This window comes from Vigna umbellata, chromosome 2, assembly GCF_029865625.1.
Source record: "Vigna umbellata cultivar VRB3 chromosome 2, Vumbellata_1.0, whole genome shotgun sequence".
NCBI classification, from domain to species: domain Eukaryota; kingdom Viridiplantae; phylum Streptophyta; class Magnoliopsida; order Fabales; family Fabaceae; genus Vigna; species Vigna umbellata.
The window spans coordinates 36,167,698-36,195,535 of record NC_142166.1 but is presented as its reverse complement, the minus strand read 5'-3'; the positions used below and the strand labels follow the sequence as shown (position 1 = coordinate 36,195,535).

At 31.7% G+C, this 27,838-nt stretch overlaps 3 protein-coding genes and 1 long non-coding RNA gene across 4 annotated transcripts; 3 read left to right on the top strand and 1 right to left on the bottom strand.

The window, feature by feature from the left end:
• The first annotated feature begins 4,686 nt into the window (after nt 1-4,686).
• Nucleotides 4,687-5,412, top strand: LOC148203892 (uncharacterized). Its single transcript, XM_088108086.1, has one exon. The coding sequence runs from the start codon at nt 5,002-5,004 to the stop codon at nt 5,257-5,259; it is 258 nt and encodes an 85-aa protein (XP_087964212.1). The 5' UTR covers nt 4,687-5,001; the 3' UTR covers nt 5,260-5,412.
• Nucleotides 5,413-10,069: 4,657 nt separating this feature from the next.
• LOC148203891 (uncharacterized) lies at nt 10,070-10,675 on the top strand. The gene has a single exon (XM_088107955.1). It carries the CDS (start codon nt 10,194-10,196, stop codon nt 10,452-10,454), a length of 261 nt encoding a protein of 86 aa, XP_087964081.1. The 5' UTR covers nt 10,070-10,193; the 3' UTR covers nt 10,455-10,675.
• Nucleotides 10,676-11,973: 1,298 nt separating this feature from the next.
• On the top strand, nt 11,974-12,884 carry LOC124824952 (uncharacterized). Its single transcript, XR_007027753.2, has 2 exons — nt 11,974-12,436; nt 12,549-12,884. It is a non-coding gene; the product is annotated as an uncharacterized LOC124824952 (long non-coding RNA).
• A 534-nt stretch (nt 12,885-13,418) lies between these two features.
• On the bottom strand, nt 13,419-16,215 carry LOC124824951 (uncharacterized). Its single transcript, XM_088106642.1, has 6 exons — nt 15,342-16,215; nt 14,921-15,083; nt 14,653-14,829; nt 14,482-14,565; nt 14,276-14,357; nt 13,419-14,152 (listed from the first exon to the last, which is right to left on the bottom strand). Exons 1-6 carry the CDS (start codon nt 15,725-15,727, stop codon nt 13,716-13,718), a joined length of 1,329 nt encoding a protein of 442 aa, XP_087962768.1. The 5' UTR covers nt 15,728-16,215; the 3' UTR covers nt 13,419-13,715.
• Between the last annotated feature and the right edge of the window lie 11,623 nt (nt 16,216-27,838).

The window sequence follows — 27,838 nt, the reverse complement described above, 5'->3', positions numbered from 1 at the left end:
GTAACAAAAATAACCACCTATTCTACAAACTTAGCTTTTTTCCCTTCGACTGCTCCACGGAAAACACTACATCCCTAAGCTCACACCATCAAGGCGATCATCGCAAAAGAGTAACAACATACAACAACAAACCACATAAAAGCAAGGGTAAGCTAGTGTAATTTAATTAACTATGATAACATATACTTCAGACAAACATAAGAGTAAACAAAAATGAACATGTCAATCATGCAACAACCAAACATACATTTCTAGTAATGATCGTACGTATAATACATGCAATGACCGACCACTTTTACTTTGATTGTCCGGAATGTATGAATTGTGTAGCTACGACGTTTTTGCACCCGGATGGTGTAGTAGCTGGGATGCCCCCAACAGCTGCCACCGAGGTTAGTCCGTTATACCTCGCCCAAGTTCACCTTATGGACTAGGACCTCCTATCATTCTCACACATGAGTTACTCCTCTCTACGGGAGAATGAGTAATCACAAAATATCAGGATAAATGCCAGCTAACCATAACCACATTCATACTTTACCATTCAATAATCATCCTTGAGATATTCCTCCTTGGAACACTCGTTCATATCCAATTGATATAAGTCACATCATACTTTAATTCCATCATATTCCTTCATTCATAACACATTTAAGTAAAATCAAACCGAATAGTAAAACCACTACCACACTCGAGCACAACCGAACTTGAAAGATCAACACAACCTATAGACAAGGCCGAACACCCTACGAATGTTGGAGACCGACCAGTTTCTCACTATCCCAGTATAGAACCTATCGGTAACAACTATCACACATAAATATGACCGAACGGTCAATTTGAAGAATAAGGCTCAAACATGAGCTAGATACAATTTGAGGATCAAACACTATAACAACCGAACACTTAGATCTTGGCCTGAATACTAAGAACTTAAGTTTAACACTTAGTGTAAGATCGAGCGGTCTTCACTATCCAAAGAATAGGACTGAACGATCCATACTCGGTAAGGTTAAGGAAATGTTCGAACACTATTAAGGACCAAATCACCAGGGAAAGACAAAACACTAATATAAGTCCGAGCACTACCAAGACAAAGTACCCACTTAAAACTGAACACTCTGGACTTAGACAAAATACTCTCTCAGGACCGAACACTAAAGCATGACCTAACGATCATTAACTGGTAAGACCCATCAAAGGCCGAACACAGTTAAGACTGAACATCAATACCATACCGAGTACTAGTGCAAGATCGTCCGATCATTAACTGAAAACTCCACAGAAGTATAACTCAGTTAAGATCGAACACTAGAGGAAGACCACCCACACCTAATACCGAACGGTCATGAACTGGTAAGACTCCAAAGAGACTAAACCCAGTTAATGACCGAGCACCTGAATATGGCCGAACGGCCAATCAACGCATGATCGAGCGGTCAACAGCAAACCCTCAGTTTTCTGCATAATTCTACAGAAACTTCTGCAGAATTATGAACACATCAAATTTTACCAAAACTAAATATTTTTCCAAACTTCTAATCTTTCAAACACGAATCATATACACATTTACACCTATCCAATAGTACCTAAATCTTTCTAACATCATTCCAAAGAGTCTCGTACCAGATTTCTCTTCAAATTCTACATAATCCACAACTCAAAGACCCAAACTCTGTTTTCCTACTTTTTACACATTTTTAAAGGTTCTAAGAGCTCTAACAGGTCCAAAACAACTTTTCCAGACTCTTTCTATCAACCAACTCCATACCCAATCTAAAATTCCCCAATTTCACTACTCCAATTCATAGAAATTCACATGGCACAATAACAAAACACTACAGAAGCAAATCAACATGTTCATAGAATATGACAGTTCATGGGACAATGCCGAGCACACCAAAAATCCAATTTCATACACATGCAGGGTCATCCAACATGATTTTCATACTCAGAAAATCGTAATTAAATTAACTAGCTTCCCTTACCTCTCAATTGCACAACACAACTTGACAGATTTTAACCTTCTTCACAGCTTTGCTAAACCGCAAGTGATCCTAGAACATCCTACAGACTTTGAATCGATGAAAGGAAACCAACCATCGAACCAAAAATAGAATCAGAACTCAGATGAAGAGTTGATGAACACATGCAAAGCCGAACAGTGCTTGCATGTACCAGAAATTGCAGAAATTTCAAGAATCAAAGAGAGACGCACTTACCGGCTCTAAACACGAAATTGACCGGTGGAAAAGGGAGCCCTTAACACCAGGATGTCGTAAGCGCAACACGATTTTGAATCAGATGAAGTGAGATGAGAGAAATCTAGAGAGAAGGGAGAGGAAAATTAGGAAATAGTGGTTCTAGAGAGAAACAATTTTAAGATAATGAACTGAGTATTTAGAAATTTCTATTTATACTGTTTGTGTATTTCAACCTTAAAAGCTCAGTTCAATTATTTTAATACCTCTATCTACTCTATTATTCCATTTTCTAGGTCTTTACATTCTCCCCAACATCAAACATTTTCGACCTCAAAAATTCACTTATCAGCTAGAAGGAACAACCTACTCTCATCACATTTTCTATTTCAACTACCTATTTAACAAAGATACTACTCTCCAACAACCTGGCTAACAAGAAAACCTTGTCTCTGTGTTAAAATACTCTAGTGTTAAATAGTGTAGATTGGTCTAGCCATTAACCTTAAAACAACTCTGAACTACTACACCTGAGCTTTTTGAGAACCTTTCTTTCTCATAACCAACCCTATTGTCTGCCACACCGCCAACCCTTCATCTATCTTCCACTAGTCTTCACTTCAGATAAAACCTTGATTGATACTCTTATACCTCCTCATGTTTATTCTAATAACCATCATGTTACTGACTTGATCACTACCACTTCTGATCTAACTACTAATTGATATGCTCTTTATTACCTTCAACTACTGACATTTGGGGGCTTCACCTTGCTTTACTGATCTCCACTCTTGAGTAGCATAGTTTCCAACTATCCTATCTCATTACCCGAAATAAACTCTTCTTTGTTGCAACTTCCCAAAACAAAGTGAACACTCCATCTTCACTCCTTCAACTTGTTAGACTGAACCATATGCATTTCATGACCCATTTATCTCCATCACACTTAGATCTGCAACCTCCTCAACTTGCGATCACTAGCTTGATCAGTATCCAGCCAACTTATGATACATCTCAAACTAGGATTGTCCACACTGCACTTTCTCAACCATTTTAGGAAACACACTAGTTATAGTACTTCAATTATACTAATGAAATCACTTTATAAACTTCACTATAGACTCCAAATCTTCGTATTCTTCAACCAATTTACACTTACTTATCAAACCAAGAATCTAAATCTTTTCTTTGTTCAAACTATCTGTTAACATTTTCTTACCTCTAGATTGCCACTACAACTCAAAACCATAGCTCAAATCATTTCCTTCGTCCACTGACCCATTCTTCAAATCCATAAATACTTCCTCACTTTTAAAGTTGACCTTTCATCTTGAAACCGTAGACTCACTTATCTTTTCTGCCAGATACCTAATTCTTCCATACCCAACTCATTTCTAACTCTTGAGGATTACCAAACACTCCCGACTCATATTCATATAACAACACCAATATTGTTTCAAAGAAACTCATCCCTCACAAACCACCAATCCATGATTAATAGAACGCTTTGCCCACACCACTTACTGATAAGAACCTATCCACTATCATACGTTGCGTTACTCTGATTCTCATACTTGCTTACTCCTTTGTTTACCGGATACTCTCTTCACACCAACTGTAACCCGAAACGATCTCTCTCAAGGACTTCATTCCTAACTGCTATGATATTGTAACAATCGTTATAACTCTTCTCTTCCACAATAACCTTGTCATTTATTTTCCCAACCGTGTTTCTATTCTATGAAAACATACTCCCTTACAATTATATAGAGTCCCAAAAACACTATTGCTCTAACCAAACTTCTACCTTCCTCTGTTACTACACCACATCAATAGGAACCATCCAAAATATTACTAACACCGGTTCTGCTTTAGACATCATTCTAAAGTGAACTCCACTTATCCTTGTTAAATTCTTCTGGCTTCTACAACCCTTCGTCTTCACATCTATAACTTGATCCACTTTCTAATGCATAACCAATGGTTCTCCTTCTCTAAACACAACTCTTCTTTTGAAGACTATAACCACTCAAAACGAATTGAAACCATCAAACATTCACTTGAGATCACACCTCAAACTTATAAAAGAACAACATCATATCTTCTTCACTTGCATTCATCAGATCTTGAATTCTCATAACACTTGCTATCTTCTTTCACTCAACTACACTTGATGTACCACCCTCTTTCAGAGAAACCAAATACTAACTCAAACTTATAAAAAAAGAAAAGGATAACAAAGTGAGAATTCGATTTTCGAAAAACCGAATTCCGAACTAACGAAAAACCGAATTCCGAACTAAGAAAAATATGCTTGTGTAATTTTAAGAAACAGTATGCTATGTTCGTAATTTAAAATCTAACATGTGCCATGTCAAGAAAAAAAATCTTAAAAACAATCCAATTGTGAACAATTGTCCTATTGTACTAACAACACTTTATATGTGTGATGTAATTAATAAAATAAAAAGATGACATAGTTGGAGGTGAAGCGCGTGTGTGGAGAAGAGTCAAGAAAGTTATGGAAAATTGAATTGAATCAAACTCGGCTCACCATTACTGAGTCAAACGGAGGTGAAGGTTGAACGAGTAAATGATTCAACTGCGTGTCAACCACACAAACTTCTACCAGACTCCTCCACCATTTCTTCGCACCCTTTCGTCTCATTCAATATAAATACTCCTCATCGTTTAGTACAGTTGCAGACAACACAACAACCACCTTAGCAGAACAATAACACACAAATCGACCACTTCCTTAACCAGTTTTTATATATCTGCAAACCTTAGCAACATCACCATGATGTCTATGTTCAGCCACTTCGAGATTGCTCAGGGTCAAAAGTGGGGTTTTTCTTTGGGCACGGGCCCCAAGAAGGAATTGTCTTCCAAGCCCAACACAAAAGGCACTTCTTCCACCGCTGAGTCCGAAACCACCGGAAAATATCCGAATCCATCACCGGCCGTTACAACCAAACAAAACCCGACCCGTTTGAGACCCAGATTTGCGCCGGAGTTGGATGGGATACACTGTTTTGAAACTATCTTGGCCTGTTAGATGGATTCCTTCAGTCTCTGATCTCAATTCGTTTAAATTCAATTCAATTTATTTTTATCACTAGTTATGTTCTTGAGAAAGCCATGTATTGGATTGATCTAACAGTGTTTTGCTGAAACTTGAAAATATCGGAAGTTAAATTTTGATGCATTATTCTTCTTCTTGTTGCTGATTACATAACTGCAGTTCTACTTTTATACCATCTATAACCAAGATAAGAACCCTGTTAAGTTTAATACTGGGATCAATTTTATTGTGTCATGAGATAAATATTTAAAATTCTTCAAGTGATTTAAAATTCATTTTACCAAAACTAGTGATGTTACGTTTCTATCAAACAATTATACAAGTCAGACTATATAATGACTGTATTAATCACCGTGAACATATCATTGGATGAATTAATTAATTTATTACAGATTTATTTAATCAATTAAACATAAAATAACCATAACAACTTCTTTTTATTCAGGACATAATAAGAATTAATAAGTAAATAATTTATCTTATTGAACCAATCAAATTATATTATTATATTTTCAATTTTATTATAAATAATTTTTATTTATTTTATAAATAAATTTATAATTGAATTTAATTATAAAATCTTAAGTATATTAATATATATTTTATATTATAATGAATGTTATTTAGTTTTTGTGTTAAGTATGGAGTTTTAGAAAACAAATGATTTAAATTAAATAGATAATTAAAGAATATTATTAGACTTTTATTATATTAAGATAAATAATTAAAGAATGTTATTGGACTTTCAATATATTTGAATTTTTAAAATTTATTATTTACTTTAAATGGTAAGATATCAAATATTAGATGTGGTAGAGTGTTTTAAATATAATATACTGTTTGATATTTCATTATTTTAATTTAAAAATAATAAAAGTATAAATAGAATTTTTTTATTAAGGAGTTTTATTATTTAAAAAGTTTTATATTTCTAAAACTTTTTCTTTTAAGATTTATTACCTTTTCTTTAAAATACATAATCTCTACCTGTTTGAATATCATAGATCACTTGAGGAATCTTTGAAACGGTTTCTAGCCGACCAAGTTTCGCTAAAGAGTAAGTTGATTTCTATTGTTTTCATGATTGAGGTGTTTTACATATCTCTGTGTCTCTCTCTAATTTGCGGTTTGAGTTTTCTCTAATGGTAATAGAGGTATGCTCTGATCAAGTTGTTGTGATTTGTAGAAGCGGATAGAGTTTGTGGAGCTATGGGAGAGATTTTAGAAACACGTTTTAACTCATGATTGTATGATGGTATGGTAGTTGTTTTATGAAATTGAATTGATTTGTGAAACTTGATATGTTGAGTTACTTGATAAAGTAGGTATGTTGAGTGGAATTTGATGTATTTTGTGTCTAGATGATTTATTATGTTTATGCTTGAGTCTTGAGGATTTAGAATGATAAGATTAGTTATCTTGATTTGATTAAGTGTTGTTGAATCTTGGTCTAATAATATATTAAAGAAAAATGGTGCTAACATGAGGGTTTGATAGATGATTTTCTAGAGAAGTTATATTGGGAAGAAACTTGATGGTTGGAGTTTGTTTTTATGCCATTTAAGATTTGTTTGGCCACTTAGGTCACCAAAATTTTGATTTGAAATGTGTAAAATATGGTATACGGATTTTAGAATGATGATTTGATATGATACATCTGATTCCTGACCAAAAGAGCAAAATGGTATTCAATTATGGTCATAAACATGTTTTTGGATTAATTATAGTGTGAAGGATACCACTTTGGTCATTTGAATGAGTCTTAGGTACAACCATATCAAAAAATTAGGTAGTGGTCAAAAATTGACAGAAATAGTCATTATCATATTTGATAATCAATTATTTCACTCAAAATTCCTTCTTTTCTTCAAAACTCTATGGAATAGTTAATTATCCTATCAGATAATCGATTATCTCAATCAAAATTTTTTCTTTTCTTCAAAACTCTCTTAAATAATCAATTATCCTATCTGATAATCAATTATCTTAGTCAAAAAAATTTCTTTGCTTAGAATCTCTTTGGAATAATGATTATCCTATCTAGTAATTGATTATTTTAGACAAAGTTCCTTCTTTATTGAAGAGTTCTCTGAAATAATCGATTATCAAGTAAGATAATCGATTATCTCAAAAGAAATAGAGATTATTAACCTCACGACACCTATTTCTTTTAGTTCCTTAAATGTTTTCTAAGTGATGCTTTGTTTGAAATGGTTTAAAGTATACTTATGTTGATATCTATTAATGTTTATTGGATGATATATATATATATATATATATATATATATATATATATATATATATATATATATGATTGTGAGAATGGAAGATATGTGATATGAGAAGAACTTCGAGGATAGGTTCCGTGTTTGAGAAAGTTATAATGTATGCTTGGCAGACAAATATTTCGAAAGGAGGTATCTTGATATTCTACCAACCATTCAACTCAAGTAAAGAGGAATGGCGTGGCGAAGAGAATGATAGAAGGTTTTTACCTTAGACTTTTGAGTCTTAGGAGTAAAAGATTAACCTCATGAGTAGTAGGTCGAGTAACCCTTATTTATAATGTTGCAGAGCATAAATGCTACCATGGATGCAAGCCTTCATTGAAGTTTGTGCCAAAGCATCATATCCGGATAATTGAATCTAGAGTCACTTGCTTGCATGATTATATGTTTGATATAATGTTGTAAACATTGAATTGAAACTTGATATGTTATTTTAAACTATGATAATTTCTTTGTATACTATTTATTCTGCTTTGTTTCTATGTGTTTTGTTTTATTTCTTTGCAATAATTACCTATTAGTGAAAGCAGAGGACGCTATAGGTGATAACTTTCCTTTATTGGAGTTAGACGATGGAGTTGAGTGATGTTTTGGGCTTTAATATATATGTTTATATGTATAGATGTTTTGTTTATGAAATTTACTCTTTTGAGATAATTAGTAATAGAGGTTGTACATATATTTTGTTATATAATTATTATTCGGATAAGTTTAACAATATTTTATATGTTTTTTTATCTATATGTTGTACTATATTAGGATATATAATCTTTTATTTAGTAATTTATACTATTAAATGAGAGGTTAGATGAACAATGCTTTTTTTTTTTATGAATGCTATATCTAAATATAAACAAATAACAAATTTTTAAAATTTTACTTTTTATTTCATATGTTTTAGGAATTATGTGCATTAAAAAAGTGTAATAAATAAATTAAGGAAATTTAAAACATTAAGTAAAATATTAATAAATAATTAATTATATTATAAGGATAACAATCACTGAGGTTTGTAATACTGATTTAAAACCGTTATATTAGGTGAGGTCTCTTACAAAGTACTAAGAATTTGTAAACTGCTCATAAATAAAAGGGATTTTATAGTCATTAATAAGTAACAAAGGTTATCAAATCACATGTAAATATCCGATATCCAGTAAGTACTACCTTATCAAGAGTTAGTCAAAACTGTCGATAATTCGTTAACGTCGTTTTTTTTTTCTTTTTTTTTTTAAAGAAAAAACAAACCGTAAGTACTGCCTTTAGTGAAATTTAAAATCGTCATAAATGCCAAAATTACTCTATTTAAAAATAATTTCTCTGGTAGTGAAAAAAGTAGTTAAGTTTAACAAAACGGATAATAAAAAATAGATTAAATTTTAAAAAATAATTGTTTCAAAAATAAAATTAATAAAATAATTATTTTAATTTAAAAATTATTTAAAAGATAAAATTAGAAGAAAATATCAACACTAATTATTTTTATATAGATATATAGATAAGTTAACGAGTTAGAAATTCAGCTTCCTTTTTATGGATTTTTTAGTTTCTTTTGGCAACAAAAATTAAGAGTAACCAAAATGGATGTAGTGACTCATTTTAACATTTCTTATCTTATCTTATTTTATTAATAACACACACGTACACATATGGTATATATTAATAGTGATGTTTATGACAAATAAATCATAAACGTCATCCAAAAGTTGAGTTAAGTTGGATGAAGTTTGTACATTTTTTTTGTTATATCAATTTAGCTCAATCCATCATTAATTGGGTTATTAGATCAATTTGATTATGAATTTAAATTTATTTTTATTAAATTTTATAATTTAAGATGATTTTGTTTAGATTTTTAAAATATTTTAAAAATAGATTATATTATTTAATACTTGAATACTTTAATATTTAAAAAAAATACACATGTAGTTACTTTTGGTTGTGTGAATTTCACATATGTCATCTATTACCTAATCATGTAGGGAAGGTTGACTAAATTGACTTGGGCAAGCTGTTCTAAGACAACTAAAAACAACTTACTCAAACTAAATTGGGTTAAAGTGGTTTAAAAACAATTAAACAAAAGAAACTGAACCTAAGATATTTGAGTTGGGTTTAGTTAAATTGAATGTCAGCTTCTAACCTCGATCAAATAACGAAAACAATTGAAGTAAATTGCAGGTGAAAATACCAAACCTTACCATCATCATCTAAGGGTTTTTCACATTATCACTAACCAATATGGAACTATTATTCTGTTATTATACTAACTTTTCAATTTTGGTCAACCGTGTATGGTGAAGAATGAATAAGAAAATTAAGTTGAATCAAAGTTGGTTGTCCATACACGAGTCAACTAAGGTGAAGGTTGATCGCGTAAATCGTTCAATTACGTGTCAATGCAACGAAACTTCTAGCAGCGTCCACCCAAACACCGCATATATGCAGAAACTTCCTGAAAAATCCAAATCAAATTTCCTACGACTCTTCCTTTGCACCTATTCGTCTAATTCCATATAAATACTCGTATAACATATTTCCATCGTCGCAGAAACAACAACTTCAACTTAAGCAAAATACCAGACACCGCTGTTTTCAAAATCCCCATTACTCAACAACATGTTTATGTCTATGTTCAGCCACTTTGACATCGCGCAGGGCCAGAACTGGAGCTTCTCGTTGGGCCTGGGCCCGGTGAAAGGAGCCGATTCAAAACCAAACTCCAACGGCACTTCTTCCTCCGCCGAGTCTAAAACCGCTAGAAAAGATCCCAATCAATCTTCAACCGGTGGATCCAAGCAAAACCCGGCCCGTTTGAAGCCCAGGTTTGCTCCAGAGTTCGACGGGTTACACTGCTTTGAATCCATCGTCCTCTGTTAGACGGATTCCTTCGTCTCCAACCTTCTCAATTTGTTTGTAATAATTACGTCGTATACAAATACGAGACAATTCAATTCAATTAATTTGTTTTCTGTATAGTTTAATCAACGGTTGAGAAAACTTGTGTGTACACCAGAAATCGAACTATGTTTATCCCGTAACTTAAAAATTGCTCGTGGCCATAATTGCAGTTCTACTTTTTTACCAGTAATCTTCATCAATCATCGTGTAAGAAAACTGGATGTATAAATAAGCTGTTAACAATAAAAAATAGATCTTTTTTTTTTTAAAATTACAGTGATTGAATCCTACTCCCACAGCAATCTGCTTCAATTAAAGGCAATGATACAGTATCTGTATGTTTTTTTTTTCTGCCAATTTCCTCCACACAATTCCACCAAGGTAAAGGGATAACAAAAGGGTATTTTGGTCGGTGATCACTTATTCAGAGTTAGAGGAGAAAAATGTGAAGCAGGTGCAGATTTTCTTTCAGTTGGTAGTGCACCACGTAATTTCATTGCCACCAAAATAGTGCTCTTCTCGTTTTCCCATTGCCGACCATAGCCATTTTGGATTTGGTGGTCTCTACTCCACTCTCCTTCAAGATACTAAAAACCGACCACGACATCAAGGTGGATATATCTTTTTCTGTCCTTCATTAGAGTCAACAGAGGAAGGAAAAACATGTTTTCTGCCAGAAAACAAAAAAATAATGGAACGGGAAGAACTAAAGGGACGGTGGAGGGTACAGAAAAGCATGAGCTAAATGACATGTGCTGTTCGAACACAACAACGTGCCATTCTTTCAACAGAGCTTCATGCAATAACCTCAGTAATCCTTTAATCAAATGTACATGTTTTTATGTTGCGCAGGGTTGGTGCAACAATGAGTAACGTATATTTGCTACGGACCATGTATAATTTCTGCAGAGATTGATAAAATTAGCATTACGAAATGAACAATAAGAAAAATTGAAATTACTTTCTCCCTTCTCAGAATCGGGTGTTTGAATCACCTAACTTCTTTACACTCTTTTATATAATGGGTTAAATAGATCATTTGAGAATTTTCTTGCATTATTGTATAATCATACAATCTATTTTTTTAGCTTACAAATTATCTTGCTCGTATATGCTTGTTGAAATAGGACTAGAAATTCGGGCTTAAGGTAGTGAGTCGCCTAAAATAAACAATGAATCAACAATATACAGGTGTTTCATCTTAAGAAAAGCTTGACAATGAATAGAAGTTAAGGTTAATAACAATTTATATGTACTCTTATTTCTTACTGATATTTCTTTTAAAAGATAAAACTGTTAACTTATAAATTTGACAGACTTAAGCAGGACTATTAGTTTATTAGAGAGTTAAATCCTATCACACACTCATTCTCTTCCTTTAAGCAAGTCTTAATTAATAAAGTACATGCATTTTCCTATTAGGTACCACAAAGTTATTTTTAGAAAGTTCAATATTTCAATTAAATTTCAAAACTTTAAAACCTTTTTTACAGATCCGGTCAATTTTAGGAGACAAGGCCATGGATTTTCTTTGAGGGATAGGTGACAAACTCAGATGAAGCAAGGGATAATGTTATTTCTTAACGACTGGGGAAAAAATAAAGGTGTTTTACAGCAGAAACATAGAATAAGTGAAGTCTTCATTTGTTAAATATTCCCATGATCCCGCCATTTGAAGTTACTTTTCAGAAAGTTGAAGATAGTGCAAACCTTACTTAACTGTCTTTTTATCCTTTTCCTATCTTTATAGATCAGTGTTTGCTTCTCTTCATCACCAAGGCATCTTCTCTGTCTCTTTAGGTCCTCCTCTGCCTTATATCTTGATGAAAGACTAGTTGTTCATTCCAATTTCAAGAATTGATCTTTCAGGGGGAATAATGGCCATGGGAAGTATTTTTGCAGCTGTGCCAGCTATTGCTGCTGCTGCTGGATTTTATTTCATAGGCAGAAACAACGTCAAGGTAAGAAAAGTTGCATCTATTGTTTTATTTAGGAAGAACATAAGGGTATGTCAAGGTAAGAAAGGCTATGCAATGTTTTGTATAGCTAAAGTTCAAGATGTCTTGTCTGCAGGAAATCAAACAAGGGTCATCAGTATCCAGTCAAAAGATGCTAGCAGAAGTGAAAGAACGAGCAAAGAGCCTTCAAATGCCAAAATTGGCACCACAGTTTGATGGTTTAGATTGTTTCGAAACCTTGGTGATGAATTGAGTTTGCTTGGGATGGAACTGTTTGTGCCTTGTGCAGAATGAATGTTAGATACGGGGAAAAATTATTTTGAGATACTTCTATATTCATTTGATAATTATTTTTCACTTTTCCATTAAAAAATCTGTCAAATTAATATATGTGTTAACCTACTATTACCCATTTGTTATTATAAGATGATATTTCCTCCCAACAACTTCATTACTGTTTCATATCAATTCCATCTTCACTAGGTCTTGGCAAGTTTTAAAGAGAGGAAGCGTTGACATATCACTAGTTAAAATATAATGAAAAGGAAAACATGGAGCATAAATTAATACGAGACCAAAATAATCCTAGCTTATTTTATTTTCTTCCTGCATCGTTAAAAGCTTCTTAAATTTTTAAAACTGAGGCAGTCTATATGTATTATTCATTCAAAATTAGATATAACGAATCCCACTTTGTAATTTTCTATGTTGGATATTTTCTGGTAACCGTAGATTAGTAGAAATAGACGTTAAACACAAAAAAACGTTGTCAGATGAAAGCAACAACCAGTATCTCGGTGGTTAAAAGCTGATGTCGCCTGACAGAGCCAAATACTCATTATTAGCTCCAAGAGCTCTGCAAATAGAATCTAGAAAATGTTACCGATATAAAGATATTATACTACTGTCGTTACAGTGATTGTGGGTGTGGATAACTCAAAACAGACAAAGGAATTACACCAGAGGAGTGACTTGGAGAATAAAGGAACCACAGAAAGACTTTTTCATGTATTTCCTTTTTAATTGATACTGAATTTACACAAACTTACACAGCCCTGAATCTTGATCAACGAGAACTACTCATAGTCCAAGAAAAAAATAATCGCCACCTACTCCCTCCATCACCTCGGGATTGTCTTGTTTTCTTTAATATTATTTTTGAACTATAACTTAATTGCTCCACAAAAGAGACCTCTAAATTCTAATTTTTTAGAGCAATAATAACAAGAGTTATCGTCCAAAAGAATGCCATTTAAGGCATTCATTCCTTCTCCATTTTTAACTATCTTTTACCTATATTAGCAAATCTTCTAGCAACACCAAATAAAAGATACTTGGTCACTAGACCCCTATCCAGACTACAAGCAAGAGCTACAGCACCACCAATAACTAGCATCTTGGGAATGTTCACGCCCTGTGGTTTCTCAGGAGAAGCAACACTTCTATCCTCCTCTGAATTATCATTGGCTCCAATGGATTGCAAGTCTTCAGGACTTATTTTTGTGTTGACTTGAGCCATAAAGGCTGAATGAGAAAGTGCAGCACCAGAAGCTCTTGTTTCTTGATAGGCTCTCAAACCAGGTTCAATCTTCTGAACAGTTCCCCACATTCCTTTCCTTACTCCAAGCTTTGCAATTTCCCATGGAATGCCCATTTCTTCATGATGGAAAAGTAAGACTTCACAGGCAGTTAACTGACCGGTCCCTCTCTTTGATTCCACTGTTAAAAGAATACCATATCAGTCCCAGCAATTCTAGCAGTGACGGAACATCTACTTTAAATGGTGGGTTAGAAAAGAACAAGTACAAGTTATAATTCAATTACAAGGGTATCAAATTTCACCTGCTCTAATGCACCAACTAGAATAGTACACATCAACACGTCTAGGTTTGTCTCTTCTAGGGATTGAAGGGCAATCTATTCCCTGAAAGAACAAAAAGCAAAACAAAACGAAGTTAAGCATAATACTGTAATAACAGTGGAAAACATCCACCATCAATCAACATAATCAAATAGTCCAGAACAAAGGGTGAGCTTTATTCTCATACCTTAGTCACACAATAGTAATGTCTTCCAGATTCCCATATTCGCCGACCAATTATGTATTCTCTATCCTTACAGAAAAAGGGAAACTGTTTCACAGATAATTAGCACCCATTAGCACACTGAGCTAGGAGAACAATTAAATACACTTAAATCAGGAGAAACTTGTTATGCACCTTCCGTATCCATTGCACTTTCATGGTACCAGTAGTTGGACACTCTTCAATAGTTGAGGAGCTTGTAAGCATGTCGTCCCATCTAGGCCTGAATTCATCATCCCAGAACAAGTCCCTCACCATCTCAGGGGTAGCATCTTCAAAAATAGTGCTGCTTCTATATTGGGGAGGACCATCCTAACAAGCGAACAAAAAAAATATAAAAAACAACCAAGTAGAGTAGGTAATTCAAATACGAGCAAAAGATTTTACCAAGGAAATAGCATACCTTTGGTTCTCTTTTCCATGCTTTATAACTCATAGTAGGGGTAGAACGATCCATCATCTGATTCCAAGCGAGACCTCCATCTTTCTCCTCCACAAGCAACCACAGATGATGAAAATCCCTTATTGTCACGGCATCGGGCGCTTCTTCAGCCGTTTTGGGTGAACTGCACGGTAAAACAAAGTGATAAATACAACGGCATGCTAACACCACATTCTAATTTGTCAATCACAAAAAAAACAGTCTGCAAGAACATGTTACAAATTCATATTAACATGTCCAAATTTCTTCTGTCTCCATCTTTTTCCCCAATTTCATTATAAGAACAATAAAAGGTAGATGGATTAATTAATACTCTGTATTTGTGCAACAACTGTTTATGTTATCAGAATAACATGAGAATAATGTATAAATCCAAAAATACCTAACGAAACTTGCAAATTTCACGGGAGAGGACGAAGAAGAAGTTTTTTTATCTGTCCCTTTCTTCATGGCCAGAGATTCTGGGTTCGGTCGTTGCATCTTAATGGAGTTAAGGCAGGGAGACGAAGAAGAACTCCTAATGGGAGAAACTACAGACTTAGAAGGAGAAGAAGCCGAGGAGGGTGAGGCAAAATCTAAGGATTTGGCAAGAGAAGTTGTTAATTTTTCCTTACCCAACCTCGCCCATTTCGGCTTCCAAAACCATCCAACAATGACCCCAACGAAAAATGCTACCCACAGAGGACTAAAAAACATTCCCACAAGTGTACAGAACCCCAATGTTGCAGGGTTCTCCAACATATCGTATAAAGATTGTGGCAAAGGCATAAGAAGAAGAAAGAAAGAAAAAAAAACTAGGAGGGAATGATATAATAATAACAAGTAGAAAGAACCCCCAAAATCTGTTGAGCTCCTCACAAGAGTTAAAGGGGGTTTGGGAGAAGGAGACGCAGAAGAATATTTGAGGCGAAGAAAAATCAAGCGGAGGAAACAAAAAGATGAGAAATTTGGCGAAAAATCAGAGGGGGAGAAGGACAAAAAAGATTTGAGGCGATAAGGGTGTGAGGATAGAGATGGGAAGGGTAGAGGAGGAGAAAGGGGTTGGTGCAAAACGACGCCGTGTCGTGATGTGGCCAATGGCGGTGTAAGATGAAAAGGGATAAGTGTTTTGGAGGAGCCAATGGACGTGAGAGGGAAGGAATCAAAACGACCACATAAAAAAGAATGGTGGCGAAGTGATGCGTGTGAATTATTCGACAGTGTGACGTAGAACCGAAAGAAACCGTGGGGGTGGAAGTCTAACGTTGTTCCTCTATTTGACTGACGGTGTTTGTTGCTTGGTTGGTTGAATTGGAGGCTGATAAATAAATAAATAGTGTATAAGAATTGTTAACGAGTGAATGGAGACAATCCATTTGAAAGGACCGAGCAAGGGTGTGGTTTTTTAAGACCAGACTACCGAGTTTTTCATAGGCCTTGTTTTTCACGTTGCGCCAACTCGTTTTTCTTGCATTTCTTATTACCTCACATGGGTCTGTTCCTTTGGGCACACATGTATTTTTTTAGCTTCCCTTTACCTCTGGGTGAACATCATAATACATTTTATTCTTCCTTACTTAGTATATTCTTTTCATTTATCTATATAAAAGCTACAAAAATTACTTCATTTGACTGCACATGGTTTAGGTAACATTGAACACATCCTTGGGGAATCTTTACTTTGCTAAAAATAAGTATAAATATTTTTGTATGATTTTTTTTTTAGAAAATGACCTTTAATTCTCTCATAACGTCTATTATTACAAATCATTTTATTCAATAAATAAAGAAAGTTTTATTTATTTTATCATTGAGATGCTCGTAGCTTTGTCTGTAGATAATATAACTCAATTTTATGATATTCATGGTTGAAGATAGTAGTATCCAACTGTCATCATTTTTTTATTTATATGGTAACAGTCATCCATTCAGAAAAGTTAATGCCTCTCCAACTCTCCATGTATACCAAATCCAATCTACACTTATTTATGTTATTAATTTTTATTTATTTTTATTTTTGAAAAAAAATTATGTAGAAAAAATGCTTAAATATCTACACATATATTATATCTTTCTAATTTATATAAATATGCCTTTTTTAAATATTAATTTTACAAATATATTATATACACAGGTTTTTATAAGAGGTATAGAATAATATATATATATATATATATATATATATATATATATATATATATATATATATATGAAAACACATAGATTACGTAGGTATGTGTGTTATTTTTGTATGATAATAATAAAATTAAATATAAATATTTTTTATAATTTGATTGTAAGTAATTTTTATGTATTTTATAGATATTTTTAATTAAAAAATTAAATTTAAGTAAACAATTATTTAAAATCTAATATTGATAAAATAATTATTTTAATTTTAAAAATATTTAAAAATTAAAATTAAAAAATAAATATAAATATCAAATAGGGTAATATTTTTATATATAGATAATGATAAATATAAGATCTATTTATTTATTAGTTGAAAACCTCCTATATACAAGTATCAAATATTATAAATATATTCCTATTAAGTATATAATTAAGTAATTATTTAGTTATTTACTTTTAAAAGTCACTATATTTGTAAACTGATTTTTTTATACCTTTTTTTTGTTGTCTCTGCTTTACCTCTTAAACAATTTTTTGACCACAAAAGTATTAGGTTTTGATTGAATAAATTTTATCCTATCGAAATTTGATTTATTGTAAGTTTCTCCTTTAGTCTTTGGTTCAGATTGTGAATATCATAAGGTTCTACTAGTTTAACGTATCGATATTGTTTTATCGGTTATGTGGTATAAATAAAGATTTTTGAAACTTTAAGAGTTTTTTTCCCTCTAAACTAGAATTAGTGTTGCATGAAACGAAAACAATTTTTAAATAGGAGTTTAAATATATTTCACCGTTATTTAGATTTGTTTAGATTAATTTGAAATTATGAGTTGAATATTAAATGTATAATGATTAGTTTTGAAATTTCTAATTGTTATGTTGACGATTTTGATGAAACTAAGAGTTGTTAATATAAATTACTGTACGGTGTGTCCTATCGGTTTCGTACTGATGGGATGATCAATGTTTTCAAAAGAACATTAGGTGAAAGAGTTATTTTCAATCTTAAATTTATGCAAATTGGATGACTATTCAACAAACCGTTTGGTTAGACATCTATTAGACACTCACATTACAAATCAAATATATTTACAGGTAAAATGCATTTTTCAACTTTTGGACCATGATTAGATCAACTCTAACTAAAAGCTTATTTTGAAACTTATAAATAGATAAATAAAGTAAGGATGTAGATGATTGCATTTATTATGAATTTAAGACTTTACTATGATATTGATCGGACAGTAAGTAACTTGAATGTCAGTGTGTCTTTAACAGGTATTCAAAGTTTGAATATAAACAACTAAACATAACTTTATAACAGAGACCTAAGACGACGTTAAGGCTTTGTTCACTTGAATGGATTTGGGGGAGAGTAATTAAGAATATTTGAGAGGATTTGAAGATAAATTTTTTTGTTGTTTATTTGAATGAATTTGGAAGTAAATGAGAGTGGATTTGGAAGTAAATTTTTTTAATCTGTCACGTCAATCAAATCCTACACTAATTCTCATAAACTTTACTTTCAAATTCACTCTCATTTACCTCCAAATTCACTCAAATAAACAACAAAAAAATTTACTTTCAAATCCTCTCAAATCTCCTCAATCACTCTCTCTCAAATACATTCAAGTGAGTAAGGCCTAAAGGATAGAAAGAAAATTATGAATGAATGTTTTGATTGTGATTTTCGATCCATCGTTAAAATAATTAAAATATATAAAATGGTTGAGTTGATTTTTTTAATAAATTATTGTGCAAGTCTTTTGATTTCTTTGTTATGTTTTACATATCACTTGAATGTTTATCACTCACTCAAACCATGCAATCATTATGATTATTCAAAGTGTTAAAACACCTTACTAAAAATATAACACATTTTTTTTATTTGTATTATTACCTAATTACTTCATTAAATTGGATTTATTTCTTTAAGTCTTCACTTGAATTTTATAAATGTTAATAGGAATAAAGACGCCAACAAGTTCGGTTTTCTAACGGAAATTAATAAATTTTCATTAATACGAGATCGATTTTAATAAATTGGGATTATTTATTTATTTATTGACCCGTTTCACCTTTAATAGTAATCATTAATTATTATTTTTTATTTGTATAAATTAAACATGTAAATTTATAAACTAATCACACAACTAACTAAATTAGACTTGACAATTATTTATACTTTTAGTCACACTCAAGGAAATATTTTAGGCATAATGTTATCACGTAATATTAAAATAACCACGTGTCATTCTTAAAAGCTTTTCCTAGACTTTACAAAAAATATTCAATTATTGGAATGAACTTAGGAACTCGAGATAACAATTCCAGAATTTAGAGATGTGTTTGTTATGGATGTAAGTTGCTTTTGTAAAAATAACTCCTTAAAAATATATTTTAAAATATTTGTTATACCAATTATATTAGTTGGAGCAAAACTACGTTGAATATATAGAAGGAATACAATAAATTTTCATCATTAGATAACTGTATATGAAGTGTGAATAGAAAATTAGGATGGTATTTATAGCAACAATAAGATGATAAAATTACAAACAATTGTATTTAAATTTTTTAGTTAAGTATAATATTATAAGTAAAATGCAACACATATACATTCCTAGTTAAATACTAATTTTCAAAATTTGAAATCATAATCAATGAAGTTTTAAATTGATTTTTTTTTCCAGTTTTTTAAATTGCACCACATACACATCTTTTACACTTGACTTCTTCCTTTTTAGTGACACTTTACCAAATTTCTTAACACAGACCAACTCCAGTTGCGGCACCGACTAGCTGTGGTTGGTATGTTTATTTCTTTACATTAAACTATTAATTATTAATCATCTAACATCACTCACCTAATCAAACCATAGTTGAAAAATATTTATATTATTTTTTATTCTGTCAATCAAATATAAATTACACCATAACAAAGTTTCAACTTTTATTACAATCATGTTAAAAAATTATCTCTGAAATTATGTTTATTACATAGCAAAATTATGTTTTTGCAATAGTAATGAATAAAATAACATAAGTTGAAAAAACTCACGAATTTATAATAAATTATGGAAAGATATGACTTTAGGTTTTTGGTTTGAAACGTTTGGTGAACAGAGATAACAACACGATAAAGTCAAAATAAAAGTCAGGTCATGTTGTTGTGTACGAAATTCATGTAAAACGATTTACAGTGGTTAGACTTTTCTGTGTTATGCAATATCAAAAGTTTTCATTTACATTTACCTTTCTACAAAATTATATTCATTAATTAAAATCTATTTATCTAAAATCAAATACACGTATTAAAAAATTAAAATTAATGTATAGTTTTGTTTGATTGTGTACCTTCATAATCCACAAGAATTTCTATAAATTTTTAAAACATCTGACAGTTTTTACTCTTAAATCGGCTTAAGACTAAACTAACTATTTAATAGATAGTTTAACTTTGACTCTTATATTATTGATCGATTATTAACTAAAAATACGATTTTTGAATCTCATTCGTCTTTTAATCGAGTTGGTTGTTGAAACTTCAAAAAATGTGAATCAATTTTTTACTAACGCAATTAAATTTAGTATAAAAACAAAATAGTAATAATCTCGAAAATATTTAAAATATAATTCTATTAATATTAAAGTCCACAATTATGATAATTTTTTTGATTAAATGAGTTTTTTAATACTTCTTGTATTAACAACTTAAGTATTTCTTAATGAACAACTAATTTTATTATAAATAAGATACGAAGACGTATTCAAACATGATCAGAAGTTACGTGTAAAAAATTTCATTCAATAAATGAATAATGTTTTGGGTTCTTACATATAGTTTTAATAACTATTAACGTTTAGTAATTAAGAATTACAAATAGAAATATTTAACTTCAGCAATAAATTAATTAAGAGGATATCATCCATTTTATTACCACGTCCAATTAATGTTTAATTAATTCCGTGGTCAATATAGATAATATGTTATACTTAGAATTAAAGTGGTAAGCAATGGCCGTACATATATATTTGTATGAAATTGGATAGTCAGGTCTAATTTATGCTTTCTAAATGGGAGGCATAGACCAGATATACAGCAACACATAACTAAAATTAACTTTCATTTATTGAATGTTTGAAGAGACCAAAGTGAATAGTTGACAATTGCATTAATTATCCTTACCAGTGATATTAACTAATGCATTGATGCTTGGGGTTTGAATGTGAGAAATCTTAACACATTCTTATCCTTAATATTAAGTTAAATTATGCAAGTTTAATTAAAGAAACAATAAATCAAATTATTCAACAAAATCCATATAAATAAAATTTAACCCCCAAAACCTTAGTGATAATAGGAATACTAAATCTTATAGTAATATTACCATTGTTCTTAATTATTTGACTATAGATGTAGTCAACGTAATTTGCAACTTGTGCACAAACTGTGCAATAATAAACTACTAAATAGCTTGGCCTTGCGAGTGAAAAGTCATCAAACACGGTTTTGAAACATTTTTTTTTTTCCTGAATGGGAACACGAATTTAGACCCACGAGACACTAATAAAGACTCGAGTTTCATAATGAGAATGGAGAAAAATATTATCCACCATGCACCATATGCTCCACATTGTTTTGAATAGAGACTGATGAAGAGATCATGACACCATTATCTGCAGCAAAACATAATGTGGAAGCTGACACTCTGTAAGTGCAAACATGAAGAATATTATAACAGTGATTGTGTTTCCATTATCTTGGCTAATATTATCTTTATACAACCAATGAGTCTTTTGAAAAAGAATTATAAAAAAATACAATATTAATAACATCTAAGTCTAATTTATATAAAAAGTGGTATTATTTTTTAAACTTTAAAATAATAAATCAAGGAGTATGTTTTTTATAAACTTTTTCATGTAAAATTTAGTTTAATTTTCAACTTTCTCACGTCGTTGGTTATTCCTAAGAGTGACATACTAGATTGCCGTTTAATATGTAAAAGGTATTTGTTTTTTTCATTTGGTGAAAACTAAATTTCTTACTTAACATTTGCTGTTAAGTAAATGATTCTTTTGACTGTCTTTATGTGAGTTAACTATCTGTGGGGCAACACTAATCATAGGTTAATTCGAAAGCATAACACTGTTAGAGGGACAAAGTTTAGAATAATGCTATTGTCTTTGCCTAACAAAAGATAAGAAGAAACACTTTGCACATTAAAAAAAAAAAAAAGCAAACGACGAAAAAGGTCTCCAGCAGAACAGGGATAGAAACAAAATGGTTTGCCACATTGACAGTGACAGAACACAGAAGGTGGGCTTGCACTTTCTACACAATTCACTCTTCCACAGGAAAAGAAAAGTACAATTGAATTCTAGCCGCACAGCGCACAAGAAGAGAACGACTTCCACACACCAAAATATTTGCTTCTCTCTATTTTCCCTTTCTTGATGCTTCCTTTACAATCTGTTTAATAAGAATAAGAGAAAAGGGGAAAACTCACAGTAATCTTAACAAAACTATACCAGCTCGGTATGAAGTTAATATTGTCATGTCTTGGATTGGAAATATCTAATCTCTTTCTGTTTTTTTTTTTCTCATCTTCGTTAGTTCAATACAAAGATGAACCTTGTTTCGAGTACGAGATTGAAGTTCCTTACTTAAATCATTCCAAGTTGTTCTGAAGACTGGGCGAACTTCTTAGTGGTCCTTCATCCTTCAATTTATATTTGCTCTTCCTCCTTTTCGTCAAAGCCGTGCGGGCAGTACCTATCAAAGACATTCCGACGATCAAGTTAATAATATAATCGATCGGTTAGTTAAGTAAGTGATGCGTGTAATGTGCACCGTGATCCTAAAGTCATACTTGAGACTTTTATTTATACTAATTGGTGATAGGGCTTTGCTAATCTAATGATTATCTAATCACACTTTAATCTGCATTAGAGACTTAATGTGTTATTATTGTTTATAACATTAGATAGTCAACTAGTCAGTTTGGTGATCGATCGATCTAAACAGTCAACTACAAATCTGATCACAAAAATGTCTCTTCTGCATTCTAAAAAAGTAATTTTCTCTCATATTATTCCTAAATTTAATTTTCTATCTTTTGGTTACAATTATCTTTTAGCGTACTCCTTTTATTGGAGAAATGGAAAAAAATATATTCATAAGATATATTAAGGAGTGGACGGTTTCCGTCCATAACGTTTGATGTCTACAATAATTAATTAGTGAGTTTCGGCTCTATTATAAATACATATAAAATTATTAATTATTAAATAATTTTACAAAATTACGAATTTTCAAGTAGAATAAGAGACTTTAATTAAAAGGGATAACACTTGAATTAAAGGATGATATTATAATTGTATGAATTCTAACAAGCTCTACAACAACTTCAAAATTCAAACTCAAATTAAAATTGACTAGATTTGAGAATTATTATTTGAGAGAAATAAAAGTATAAAAATAAAGAATGAGATATTTAATTTAATGTAAGAGAAATCACGCATCTCACTACAAAGGGGATTTGCTCGGATACACTTTATCTTTCAATAGTATGGATTGAAAACTTACACATAAGACCTAACGAATAACACAATAAGCAAAACTTAACCTAGAAGGCATTGCATAATAAAGGAAAACAGGAAAAATATTTAAAAAATAAAAGAGATTATTTTTAGATATTTTAGTACAAATTACAAAAGAAAAGAGAAGATAGCTAAAACTTTTTTCCTCCTATAAGAAAATAAATTATAAAATTATATGATTATAGTTAACCAAAAGAAAAGTATAATAAAATAAAAACAAAAACCGTAAACATCATGAAAATTTCACTTTTAACTCTACTTCCTCCTTTTCCCATTAATTCTCCCAAAAACAAATACACATGTTAGAAGATTGCGTTTGTGAAAGGTTATATAATCTCTCAATATGAAAAAAGGGCTATAATGTTGTATTTTATATTAATTAGTTTCTCCTTGAGTGTTGTTTTTGTTTACCTTTCAAATCCTTTTATTTCCAGTTTTCTTTTTAAACGACAAAGGCAATAAATAAATAATTAACTATATGCACAAGAAAATAACATTAGCGACAATAGTGGTCTATAATATATATTTTAGAAAGTAGTACATAAAAGAAGTAATATTTCGGGTCTCAGGTTTTCTTCACATGAGATGATTTGTAGAAGATGATTTGGGAGAATGAATTTGAGGATAATTTTGTTGTTGTTTGTTTGAGTGAATTTGAAGGTAATTGAAAGTGGATTTGGAAGTACAATTTCTAAGAATTAGTGTAAGATTTGATTGATGTGACATATCTAAAAAATTTGTTTAATTGATATAAATTAAAGATTACCAAAATATCAATATAAAATGTTATTTGTTAATGTTATATTTAATTGTAAAAATATTTATAAAGAGTAAAAAACTAAAAATAATTATTAAAATTAATTATAATATTATAAAAAAATTTATTTTAGTAAAATGAATTTATTTTTAATTATAATATTTTTATAATATTATTTATTACCAAACGGTATGATTTTATTACTGTTTGGAAGTGTCGTGTTTATAATTTCAGAAGTAGTTTCCACACCACCAGGTTTCAAAAATGTACTAATACAATGATACTATCAAAACATCACCTTTCGTTTTCTATTCTTATTTTTCGATCCAAACCTTAAATTCATTCCATATTCTTTCATCAATTCAAACGCAGCTAATAAAGGATTCAAAACCATTATATAATCTAAAAAACAACAACTACATTCTGCCTTAATACCAGATACTCCATTGACAAAAGGTTGATACATCATGTATGTTTAATACAATAATTAAACAACATCAACCGATTATATCATCCAGAAAAATGGGTCCCCGATAAGTGATCTAGGTGGACCTTCAACCGGTGATTTCGCAAGCAGCAGAGTTCCGGCACGAAGTACCAGTCGCCAGTAAAGTGCTTTGGTGAGGATCCCATGCTCTCTCAAACCTAGAAAGGTCAGTACAAAATTATTCAAGCTTGCAACCTCCGGTGAGGATCCCACTCTCCAGCTTCATCACAGATGATGGCACCTCCACCTACAAGCTTGCAACCCAAATATGCTCCAAAAGAACCGAATACATACTACTGTAGAATGGAATACAGCGTGTAATGTGAAGCCAAATTGTAAGGGAATCAAATACAGAAAAATGGAACCGAATACACATGTTTTTACTTTAGGAAACCGAATACAAACACAGGAAACCGAGTACATGTCCCTTTGTATTTGTTTGTACCGCAGAAACCGAATATAGATGTTGTGTAATCCAATACGCCTCTGTTCTTCTCCATTCCCACAACTGAAATAGTAGCGAGTCACCACCGTGTCACCGGCTTGCTCGTTCCCCACCACTGTCATATTCGCCGGTCATCACTGGTCATGGACGATCCCGCCACCGCAGAACCTGCAAAACGCCACCGCTCGACCAATCTCCACCGCTCGACCAATCGTCTTTGAGGATGCGGGTTACGGCAAGTGTTGCCCTTGGCCGCGACGCTTGTCGCCAAACCGCTCCAGATCGACGAACCCTCAATCGTCGTCGTCGCTGCGACGCTTGTTGCCAAACTCTCGCCCCACTAATACTCTCTCTCCCTTTAATCGGACGCCGCTGCTCCAGGGCCGCCATCTTCCTCGCGCCTCCCTCATCTTCTTCAACATTCGCCCATCACTTCCTGTTAATTCATGTCGTTCTCCACCTTTGTCGACTGCTTGTAGGAGCATGGGATTAAGCTGCATCCTCCAACATCACGGGTCATGGGCCAAGGGTGATTGTCCACCATCGACACATATCGGCCGTCCACCACCATGGAAACACTTTTGTCAAACATCAGGCCGCCTCCACCTCCACGCCAACCTTGCTGCTTGAAGGAAACAACCGAATATAGCGCTGTTCGAAGTGGTTCTACATAATGGGAACCGAATACCACTCCATGGTAACCGAATACATCTCCTTCGTCAAGTTACCAAAATGTCTAGAACCGAATATCACTTGATGCGAACCGAATACAGCGTTTTTGTGAATCTTTTGTCGGAGTGGAATCGGTTCTGTGTAAAAACGAATCGATTAGGTATATTAAACTCATATAGAGATGGAATTTTATAATACACTGAGGGCACAATTGACTTTTTACCACTAATCCCTCCAAATCTCTTCACTTTCGTGGGTGATGAAAAATCAAGGCATCCCGCAAATCCGTCTTCAGCAACCCTCATGTTTCCTCTCATCCGAACATGATTTCATTTTCAAATCGTCGCTCGCATTCGCCTCTGAACAATATAATCTGTTCAAGCGAATACTTCGTTAGTGCCGATATCTTTTATGTCGATTAAATGATATTTATTATATTTATTACATCGCATCTACAATTATATAAATGCAAATGACAATAACAAAACTTATTATACCAAGAAAGAACTATACTAATTTATTTCGTAAAAATAGTTTTGTAAATATATATATTTAATTAATTATGCACACAGAAAAAAATACTTATACCCGGAAATAAAATTCAATGGGTAAAATAATCAAAATAATAATTACAATATGAATTCTAAGTCAAAGATAAAGCAAGACTTCTATGAAGAACATCTAAAAGAGTAAATAATTTCTTTTATGACAATGAGGAAAAAGAACAATAGAGATACAACATTGAAAACTACTAAACTTTTAAACGTTGAAAACCTAAGTGAGTAATGATATAAAAAATATCATAAAATTTTGTTTTTTATACTAATGGTATAACAAAAAAAGGTCTATATTCCATTTTCATATATCATAACAAGTAGAACTTAGTTCTTCTTATGGAGAATAAAAAAGTATCCACTAAAGGAAGCATAAGTCACACAGTGGTGTTTGTTAGACTAAAAAAGTTCTAACAAGACCATAACCAAACTTAGCATATGAAACATACTTGTATTAGTCTAAATGTCTAATAATGAGATCGTGGAAAACTAAGGTTAGGGCATCGGCCATCGTAATTCGCCACCAGCTTTCTTTTTTCATGTTTGTTTTGTGTGAACCAAATCCTTTTGCGTTTTTTATTTTTCAATTGAAATTTTTGTCTACAAAATAATTACTTTAAAGACAGTAAAAAAAATTGTTAGCTGTATATCCGAATATATATTTATTCCATATCATGCATTAATTGTAATATGTTTGACTTAACATAATAATAATAAAAGTAATGGAACAGTTTTTCATACTAAACAATTACTTGCTTGCACGATTCCTCTTATTCCGATTACCCTTAAATGGATTTTTATCTAAATAACCTTTTTTTTAAAAAAAAATTATTATCCTTTAGAGGAGGAAGAACTTTGTTTCGAACTAAAGGGAAGTTATCTCTTACGGCAAAACTCAAAACTTAATTATTGGTGTACGCGACATCCAAAATACATACAATGTTATATATATATATACACACACGTAACAACACTCTAGGCATAAACTTTAAAAAAAGGTAAATTAGTATAATATGATTCAAAATTGGAAAGACTTTCAATTTAAATAAAATTAAATAATATATTTTGTTTTAAAAATTATAAACTATAATGTATCTAATAATAAAGTTATAAATTAATTTTCACTTGTATCCTAAACTTCATTTAATGTTATTATGAATCATGGACTTAACTTATAACTCAATAATTTACAGAAGACAAATATTAAATACAAGTATCATGTGCTAATAACTAACTCTCAAAA

Bases quoted from the DNA above. Each gene is read 5' to 3' on its own strand.
- LOC148203892 (XM_088108086.1), top strand. From the start codon at position 5,002: ATGATGTCTATGTTCAGCCACTTCGAGATTGCTCAGGGTCAAAAGTGG.
- LOC148203891 (XM_088107955.1), top strand. From the start codon at position 10,194: ATGTTTATGTCTATGTTCAGCCACTTTGACATCGCGCAGGGCCAGAAC.
- LOC124824951 (XM_088106642.1), bottom strand. From the start codon at position 15,727: ATGCCTTTGCCACAATCTTTATACGATATGTTGGAGAACCCTGCAACA. The intron at 15,084-15,341 runs GTATTTTTGGAT...TTTACCGTGCAG, and splicing joins AAATTTGCAAGTTTCGTTAG to TTCACCCAAAACGGCTGAAG. The intron at 14,358-14,481 runs GTATGAGAATAA...TTGTTCTTTCAG, and splicing joins ATTACTATTGTGTGACTAAG to GGAATAGATTGCCCTTCAAT.